Source organism: Hemibagrus wyckioides, linkage group LG21, assembly GCF_019097595.1.
Source record: "Hemibagrus wyckioides isolate EC202008001 linkage group LG21, SWU_Hwy_1.0, whole genome shotgun sequence".
In the NCBI taxonomy this organism is placed as follows: Eukaryota; Metazoa; Chordata; class Actinopteri; order Siluriformes; family Bagridae; genus Hemibagrus; species Hemibagrus wyckioides.
This window is the reverse complement of record NC_080730.1, coordinates 2,186,492-2,196,340: the sequence shown is the minus strand read 5'-3', so window position 1 is coordinate 2,196,340 and position 9,849 is coordinate 2,186,492. Positions and strand designations below refer to the sequence as shown.

The 9,849-nt window shown below is 40.2% G+C and overlaps 2 protein-coding genes across 4 annotated transcripts in view; one reads left to right on the top strand and one right to left on the bottom strand.

Annotated features, from left to right (window-relative positions):
- The window catches only part of errfi1a (ERBB receptor feedback inhibitor 1a), a 6,888-nt gene extending 3,385 nt beyond the window's left edge, over positions 1 to 3,503 (top strand). Inside the window, exons 2-5 of one of the 3 annotated variants that reach the window (XR_009203036.1) lie at positions 707 to 912; positions 1,104 to 1,183; positions 1,275 to 2,541; positions 2,831 to 3,503. Coding sequence is in view for 2 of the 3 variants with exons in the window: in XM_058373154.1 (XP_058229137.1) it covers positions 761 to 912; positions 1,104 to 1,183; positions 1,275 to 2,422 (1,380 nt within the window). In the remaining variant the exon portion in view is untranslated. Of the gene's footprint in view, positions 1 to 706; positions 1,022 to 1,103; positions 1,184 to 1,274 lie in introns of those variants that run through there. The other 2 variants (XM_058373154.1, XM_058373156.1) reach the window with 2 other exon arrangements.
- A 1,871-nt stretch (positions 3,504 to 5,374) lies between these two features.
- LOC131342381 (mucin-17-like) overlaps positions 5,375 to 9,849 on the bottom strand; it is a 30,740-nt gene continuing 26,265 nt past the window's right edge. Inside the window, exons 9-10 of the mRNA XM_058373153.1 lie at positions 9,460 to 9,556; positions 5,375 to 8,986 (exon numbers count right to left, since the gene is read on the bottom strand). Coding sequence (XP_058229136.1) covers positions 8,983 to 8,986; positions 9,460 to 9,556 — 101 coding nt within the window. The 3' untranslated portion in view covers positions 5,375 to 8,982. The remainder of the gene's footprint in view (positions 8,987 to 9,459; positions 9,557 to 9,849) is intronic.

The following is a 9,849-nucleotide window of genomic DNA, read 5'->3' as shown; positions in this document are numbered from 1 at the left end:
AGACAAAGCTGGTGTTTTAAATAAATACTCTCAAGTTGTAACCTGCTGCGCTTAATGGAAAGTTTTCAATCTAAACAGTTATCACGAGCAGCCCTCAGACTCAGGGATCATGCAGCACAGGCTTCAAGAAAAATATTAGCATTAGATTTTTATTCAGCGCCGTGTAGTGTAAACACTGTCGATAATGAAGCAGTGCTGAAATTCCCAGAAAGAATAACAGTGACTCTTAGAAACTCCTAAATGTGACAGCTTTGAGAGCCATCGTTCAGACAATTTTTTTTGTCTGCACAAGCCCTGTAAAAGTGAGCGTTTGTCATACCACAGCTGGTGGAACCGGGGGAACGTTGCTCAATCGTTCTTTTCTGAAAGACCTCGAGCAGGTCTGAAGCACAAGGCAACAGCAGAGCTTCAATTACAGTCAGGGAAGGCTGGCTCGGTTAGCAAAGCAAACGACAGAAAGAACAGAGGAAATAAACTGGGAGTCCTCCGTGACGGCCCTGGGTGGACCGGTCATAAATCAAACAGAGAGAGATCAAGCTACACTTCTAGACGTATTTGATAGAATCCACTACAATCCACAAAAGATCTCAAATAACAGGAAATGAAAAGGATCCATCACCTGGTCCATTCAAACAGTACTGTTTTGTCAGAGTAAATGTTAAAAAAAAGTCACATGACATTCTTCCCTCCATGGCTCTGTTTTCAGGTACCGTGCAGCAGCTTGGTGGCTCACCGCTTTAGTGAATGTTTCCTGGCTTGAATGCGACTCGATTGCTGCTGGAGCATGTCCATTGCAGGCTTGACTGCCCAGGAGATTTGTTTACCCCCGCAAAGCCTCTTCCTGCATAGCAGTCAATGCCATAGCATGTCCAGAGCCAAGCCCTCCTGGAAATACGACCATGATCTCGACAAGTGAGTGTTACAGTGAGCCATCGACATGTTATTGTAAGGTGAACCCTGAAGATGGATTAGTTTTGTTTGGCTCTGTGTGTTCTCTGATGACCTCACACAAACAGCATTGGTTTGTTTGACATGACACTTTAGCTTTCTGTGCAGAAAAGTGAAACGTTCTTTGATGTTTTTTTCTTTTTTTCACCTTTCAGCTTCTACTTCAGTGTTGATGCCTCTGTAAATTGCAATGTCCAGTCCAGGCAGCAGGTGCCTTCGTTCTTAGCAGGAGACAGTAAGCCAAACCTTTTCTACCTGTGCAATAAAGACAGATAGTTTAATGCTTTGTATGTCGTTACTGACTGTGTCCTTTCTTCTTCCTACAGAACACAGAGTCCCTTCCTGTTCCCTGCACAGTCCGGCAGCTCAACCATTGCCTCCCAAAAAGTCCAGACCCACGCAGATCTGCATCTCCTCCACATTTGTCCCACACACCCCCAGTCCCGTCGAAGATGACCAGGTGGTCCCTGGATTGCAACGCCTCACCGTATCTGACCGCATCTCCCCTCCTCAGACGCCTAGCCGGGCAGCGAAGCCTCTTCCCCCGATCCCTTCCTCTGTGGACTTATCTCCTGACCAGACCGTGGACAGTGAGGTTGAGTTCTTTAACGGAGACGACAGTCGTTGTTTGGTGTCCGAGTCTTGTCCAAAACCTTCCCATTTCCGCTATGGCGTGCCCAGTCGACGGAGTTTTAGGGACTGCGGACAGATCAATTATGCCTATTTTGAAGGGCCAGTCCCCCCTCAAAGGAAGCAGCATCAGCAGTCAAAGAAAAAGCACGAACATGAGTCCCAGGAAAGTCTTCTTCCGCAGCAAAGGGAACCGGAACAACAACACGAACACCATCAGCATCAGCACAAATCGACGTGTCTGCGACAGCAGGAGCGCGCCCAACGCAAGCTCCGACGCTCCCATTCAGGCCCCGCCGGCTCCTACAACAAACCCTCTGTCCTTCGCCTGTCCTGTCATCATCGGAACACGCAAGACCTGGACAAACCTGAAGTTCCTCCTCGGGTCCCCATTCCTCCACGGCCTATCAAGACCGGCGACTACCGCCGCTGGTCAGCAGAGGTCACCGCTGGGACTTGTAGCGATGATGACCGACCTCCTAAAATACCCCCTAGAGAACCTCTGTCCAGCAGCATGCCCCGTGCACCGAGCCCCAAAAGCCTTCCCACTTACATCAATGGCATCATGCCTCCCACCCAGAGCTTTGCCCCAGACCCCAAATATGTGAGTCGGGGTCTGCAGAGACAGAACAGTGAGGGTTCCCCGTGCATTTTACCTATAATGGAAAATGGCAGGAAGGCCAGCACGACGCACTACTTCCTGCTCCCGCATCGGCCCACATATCTAGACAAGCACGAGAAGTACTTTGTGGACAGTGCTGTGAGTCGAAGGACCGAGGCCTCGGGCACCAGTCTGGACTGGTCATGTGACAGCAAGAAGAAATCGCACTCAGATCTTGTATAAGGCGAAAGTTTATAGGACATGGACAATACTTCATTGTGTGAGGACCAAGCGGACTCATCTGCTGTTTCTAAGCAGTCGTTATAGTTGTTAAAGATTTACTCTAGTTTTTGAGAATTAGGGTAAGTTCCATACAACATGCAGTTACTGATGTGTTTGTTGTTGTTGTTGTTGTTCACAAAATGGAGGCAGAACGCTGGTAAACAGTGAGAAAGTGCCGCTGCGAAGGCACTGGTCACACAATAACATCCCGGAATGATTATCTTTTATACATTTTCTTAGCTCATTGTTCATTATGTGAAACCCAAGTGTTTAAAATGCAGATTATGCTGCAGTAGATGGGTATGAGCTGGTCTGGTACCTCAGTTTATTCAGTGTTTTTCTTTTTTTTTTTTCATTTTTATTTTACAGACTATGTTGCTAATAGTCAGGTATTGCTTCGAAGGTTGCTGCTTCTGTGGCCGGCGGCGAGCCGCGGAGCGTCGCAGGTGAAACTGTGGAGGGACGCTGAGTCAGTAGAGCATCTGTTCAGTTTGTGTTGAAGACTAAATATGAAGTACGCCAAGGCCCGAGTTATTTTGTGGCCGGGTTGAAGGATATTGACGCCTGACGGTCTCTTTGTGAATAAATAGGCATGAAGTTGGAAATGTATGCTGTTTAGCCTCCTGGATCACTAGTGCTCTTATCTGTTGTATGGAAACTGTGTGTGTGTGTGTATGAGAGAGAGAGAATGCATACAGATGACCCATTTTTTATTGTAAATACTGCAGTGTGTGTGTGTGTGTTACATAGGAAAGGCTTAAATGTAGCATTTGTGTTCATCTTCGTGCACAAGACTTGCAATTTTGCAATGCTTCACATTCAGGAAATGCACCCACAATAGTTTTTTTGTTTGAAAACACATAACACAAGCATAAAGTTGCTGATTAAGCGCAGTTGCTGCAGGTTTAAGTTGACAGAATATGCAAACAATATTAGATCTGATGGTTCCTTATAAAACCCAGGTTGCCAGTGATAACAAAACACACCTGGCTTGTATAAACCCTCCTTCAGTTCCTGTTTTTTTTTTTTTTAAATCACAAAACTACCTCTTAATGTGACTTTTAAAATTTTGAGGGAGCAAAATTTTTGATCTGTTGCTCAGTACAAAGTGAATCAAAAAGAAAGAAAGAAATCAAGCAAATCTTCACTTAATTTAATATAAAAATATAACCCCAGGTATCAGATTGGTATCAGATTGAATCGAGTTTCTTTCTAAAACTTCTAAAAGCCCTTATTTGTTTGCGGAAAAAATAAAACACTATCCTGCTGTTTTTGAAACCAGGTCTTTGCTCTTTAGCCGTCGTCTTTGTATAAGCTGTGAGTCAGAGTTGTGAATAGGCCTGTCCTACCTCCCATACTGGGAATGAAAAATCATTCTCTTTATTAATATCCCATTATCTCAGAGCGATAACCAACTGTTCATGAACTCGGTAGAAAAAGTGTTTATGATCTGAACCCTCTGCCACACGCTTCCAGGAACACCATTAGCTCTCCATTTTTGATCACGGCCGAGCTCAAACCTTCTCTCTGATTAGGAACCGTTCCAAAAGGCGTATTTAAACCCGTATGAACGTGGCTCCGTCCACGTCTTGGCCGACTCGACAAAACAAAAACCGACTTTCCTGTTCCGTGTACAAGCATACCTATCAGACATGATTGCTGTGGGTGTGGGCCTCAGAGACTTTGGCTGCTGGCAGCGGGTAAATGAGATGTTTTATTGTTATATATTGTTATATAATGGTTATACACCATTGTGATTACTCAGTAAATGTAGCAGGTGCATCATAGTTACCTTGAGAATAATGATTTAAAGAAAGAAAAAAACAGAAAACAAGCTCAGAGGTCAATCATCTACATACATAGATCAGGAACGTGCGTAACTGATGCCACTTTCTTTTCATTTTTGTATCGTCCCTTGGTTTTTTGTGTGTGTTTTATTTTTTGTTTTTTTTGTTTTTTTACCAAAATCCATTTATCAGAAAATGTTTACATTGTACTATTTAATCTTTGACCTGTTTCCTGTGTCTTATCTAAAAAGAAATGAAGGCAAATTCAAGAAGAAATGATTGATGTGTTCTCTGCTGTTGTATGGAACCAAGCGAAAAAAAATGCACTGAGAGAGAGAGGGAGAGAGGGAGAGAGGGAGAGAGCAGTATATTGTGATGTGTAAAAGTATTTAACACAGTCCTCTTAGCTACACTGAATAAGTGCTGTGTGTAGTATAGCTCCTAAAGGAAAAAAAGGAAAATAAAAACACTTATTTATGAACTGTGTTTGGGCTCGAATCTTGGTGTCCTGTTCTGTCTCAGTCTGTGAAAGATGGCCGGAGCACAAAGATATTGCTGTTATGCCTGTTTTTATCGCCCACGCCCTCGTGCGCTGCCTCATTACTATTGGCCCTGTTCCAGGCAGGAGGAAGGTGAATTACAGTGTCGCCCAACTACTGATCTCAAATCAGCACTCTGATTATTTATTTATTTATTTATTTATTTATTTATTTATTTATTTATTTATTTATTTATTAATTAATTATTAACATACTGATTTCACACAGGGATGTTAAGGAGACATGGGGATTACAGAACAACTTGTACCAATAATATCACACACACACACACACATATTACATTAGCTTCATTCCCTTCATTACTTCCTGCTTGTCATTGTAAATCTTTTTCAGGTGAACAGGAACAGTCTGATCTGGTTCATGACCCTCCCATTCAAGGATTATATTTTTATTTTATTTTTTTGTGAATGAGCTGATTAATTAAAGTTTTGAGGATGTTAATGGCTTTATACGTCCTGAGATAAGAACATTTACTATTATTGTACGTAATGACTTTATCATTTCTTGCCATTGTCGGTCGGTGGAAATAAACAGCTGGTTGTTCATTTTCCAAAACATTATCTCATAACGGGGAAAACAGCTGATAGGGACTGTTACCATGGCGACCTCATCATTATTAATGGTCATATTCATGAATAATACAGTAATTTGTTTCTGCTGCTAATGCTAAAACTGTGACAGGTTTTATTACCATACACCAAGCCAAAAACTTTAGAATTAATACACAATATTTATTCATTGTAATGTAAACCTTCATTAGCCTTCATACTGTGTAATAATGCTTTAATTGGTGTGTTTGGAGGAGAATTTCCTTCAGGAAGGATATGCAGGGTGCCAATAATTTTACACCTGACTTCAACACCAGTGTAATTTATGTTAATTTCCTGTAGAATGTAATGCATATGCAGTTAACATTTAAAGAAATATCAATAAGTACACCTTAGCTGTGTAAAGATTAAAAGCATTACAGGTGATTAAGGTGGAACTTTGGCTTGTTAATGTTCCCTGATGCAGTAAATAAGTAATGAATAATACACAACAGCCCGGGTGCGATGAAGCAGACTTCCTGTCCTGTTTAAAACCCCCGAAGATGATTGTTTTTCCTAAAACCGCGTGTGCCGAAGTTTATTTTCTCAGTTTTAAAAAACACTTAATGTTGTGGAACATCCATGTAACACGTTTATTCCAGGAGCTCATAGATTTTAGCAGCTATAAAGCTTTTTTCCTGCAATTTCTAAGTAAATAAGATGAATAATAAAACACAGGTTGTCATGTAATAGACCTTTAATGCTGAAACTCAAAGCACTGACACTGGAGAATCCTTCCAAAGATGTTAGATTTGCATACATTATGTGAATGTGTGACTGAATATGTTATATATTGAGCATATTTATCACTTTAAATACAACCTATATTTTAATCTTAACCTCAGATTATGTCTAGCAGTGTTCTTGGAAGTCCTGAGACTTGGTACCAGGAGCACACAACCTTCTGTAAGCTTTGGTAGACCAAAGCTTGAACTGTTGAGTCGTCATTGATACCAAATACTCGGAAAAGTTTCGAAATCTTATTTGTCACATGATGAAGTGTCATGATGAACGTCAGGTAATCTGACCCTCTTACTGACACGCTGACGTCCCTCCTGTACGGGTGTCAGTGGATCCGTGTGCTCGAAGCCACACACCCTGCTGCAGCTCTTTCCTCTTTCTACAGCCCATTAACCGCACCACAGGCACAGTGACCCAAATTCATCTCTGGTCTGGCTTTAGGCGTTAGTTAGTGAGCGCTCTGCTGGTGGTACACCACAATTTATTACCGTTTAATAATTGAACCAATTATTCAACCATGAATCCAGTCTTCCCTCTGAGACTTACTGAACGAAGCCCCAAGGCGAGAGCATTAATATTGTAATGTTTGGCTGTAATGTAACTTACTATGATGGATTAGAAATGCATAAAGGCTATTTCTACAAAGTTCACTGCACAATAGGTGAACGTTTTGGGGCATCTACATCTACAGACAGGCAACTAATTAAAAGGAAGAGGCATCAGTATCAATCCATCCATTTGTCCAAGTTCTCCTTACTGATCATCTTTAGACCGTGATGACGGGTGTGGTTCCTTCCAGGATGACTCCTCCCCTTCCCACAAGGCACAAGGGCTCACAGTATGGTTTTGATGAGAATAAAAATGGCCTTCAAAATCACCACTACAACCTCATCCCAAGTGACACACAGTTAGATCTCAGAGCAGAGGGTTTACACAGCCCTGCCATTTGCATTTAAGGCATTTGGTGACTTAGATTTTATCTCATTTTTATACAAGTGAGCAGTTGAGGGTTAAGGGCCTTGCTTAAGGCCTGGGATTTGAGCTTGAGGTGAGATGGACTTCACTTGTTCACCTATCTCCTCCAAACAACAGCTGAGGGAAAATCTTTTTGGTGTTTCACCTTTTTTTTTTTCATCACTTTCATCAGTTCAGATCCACAGTGGTGTAGAACCTACGCCAGTGACGATTTTCAGTTGTCACATGTCGATAGGTGACTCCCCAGTGAGGCGTAACATTTCATTATTGGTGTGCAATCAATTGCCAGGATACATAAACAGTGCAGTTTATTACTCAGGTCTTTTAACATGTTTATTTATTATTGTAAGATAATACAGAGTGAATAGATCTACATATGTGAAATATCTTTATAAACATACAGAGGACAAAGTGCAATATACAGTGAGAGAATTCATTAACCTATACTGCCCTCTAGTGAAAATAATCAACAAAGGTGTGGCGTGATGGATGGAGATACTATTTCTTTCCATGTACACCACATCCAGAAGTGTTTCAGTCCCTTTAATAGCAGAGCAGTGGTAGGTCATATAATTCCGCTTCTCACTTACGTTATAGCAGCTATAAAGAGACTCCTTCCCTACATGTTAAACGCCTCCTTACAGAAAAGCTTCTGTTTTAGTTTAACCTTAAATGTTAATACTGAAAATGAATCAACACCCTCTGACCAGTCAGAACCCAGACTTCAAGTGCACCGTGAAATAAGATTAAATCTAATCAAAGATCATTAATCAAATAGCGAGGATGGTAAATATTTTATGCCAAGCAGAAATTATAACATTAAAAACGTTTTAAAAAATAGTTGTTGTAATCGGGCAGTACCCCAAATAAAATATTGATAATTATTTAACTGCTTATATACTAGTTTATATACTAGTTTCTCCTGGACTTAATATATAATATATAACTGCATTTCTTGGCCTTGTACGCATGCGCAATGACAAAATCTGATCTCTGTCACAGTAGAAAAAAGTTGTGTAAATCTTTACACCAGGATTGTAAATGGATGCTTTTCCAGTCAGCTTGGATGTGAACAGAACTCATTAATAAATTAAACACACCTGTGAGAGAAACTTATTAAAGCTTTTAAAGAATAGATCTACCTCACACTCAGCTGCTTTCAGGGTGTAACTGTCATGTCGGAAAGATTCTTATTTATTGGTGCCGAAACCAAGCCGGCGAAAGCTCAACAACCTGCTGAGCTGACGGTAAATTCGTTTAAACTGAATGTTTACTCGTCTCAGAAACTGATTTCAGATTAAAAACAACAACAACAAAACATAAAAAAAATCCAAAGACAACTAATGCGCATTCTTACTGCTTCGTTTCATCCTGAAATACTAAAAACATTTTTTAGTTAATTGAGACCTCATTTTTGTTCCGACCAAGGTGACTCCACGTCGTAATTCCGACTTCCACAACTCGTAAATACGAACTATCCATGAGGACTCGAATGCACAGTAATACAAGAAGTTTCTCAAGACCTTCTCCGAGAAGAAGAACAATCAACACGTAGAGCAGCAGTGGAGGCTAGTTCATGTTCATACCGTCCATCCAGGTAACTCTGAACTACATGACATAAGGAATTTGTATAGAAATAAATGTGTGTTGACTTATGTAATAATTTATTAGCTATTATTTATATTTTCCCAAAAAAAAGGCAATGTAACCCGCAAATCTGGACTAAGTGTAATCATTTCACGTGTCAGACTAAAATCTTTGATTTAGAGATAATTATAATAGTTTTTGTTCATCATTAATAACTCTATATGGAAGACAGCATAGCTCGAAGATCTCCAGAAAATCATGGCTTCACTTCTGTTATTGTACCTTCACCTAGGAGACGTGGAACCCAGAGCAAAAGAGAAAGAATATGACTCACAAAATATCTGAAATATCATATGATTTTACAACAAATTGATTAGCATTGTGTTACAAGGTGAATAAATATCAGAGCTTACTCCTTTCTCATGTAACCTTCATGTTTTTTTATATAAAAACCACTACCGAGTACTCAGATTGAGAATTCGAAATGCAAAATGAAATCTAAATAACAGTGAAACGTCTTTAAGGCTACCAGCAATGCTCTTCCTGGAAGTAAACAACAATAATAATAATGATAAAAAAGTAAGTTTTTCTCTTTTTTTAAGACATAAGTTTACTTTTCTTGTTATACAGCCATAATCTTACTTTCTCTGTATAAACTGTACTTAAATGTCACTATAACATTTAATTAAAATTAAACATTTTGTCATATTTCCATATGTAACTATCATGTAGGTGATATGGATAACATACAGAACACTTACCTTACATTCGAATCCATATCAACGTTCCCAAAATGTGACCTAAACACTCCGGCCTCTGCCTCTCGTAGATCTTCATGAAAAGTGTATTTCTGAAGACCTTCAATGAAATAGTCCAATTCAATAACACTTTATTAATGTACACTATATTGCCAAAAGTATTCGCTCACCCATCCAAATAATCAGAATCAGGTGTTCCAATCACTTCCATGGCCACAGGTGTATAAAATCAAGCACCTAGGCATGCAGACTGTTTTTACAAACATTTGTGAAAGAATGGGTCGCTCTCAGGAGCTCAGTGAATTCCAGCGTGGAACTGTGATAGGATGCCACCTGTGCAACAAATCCAGTCGTGAAATTTCCTCGCTCCTAAATATTCCACAGTCAACTGTC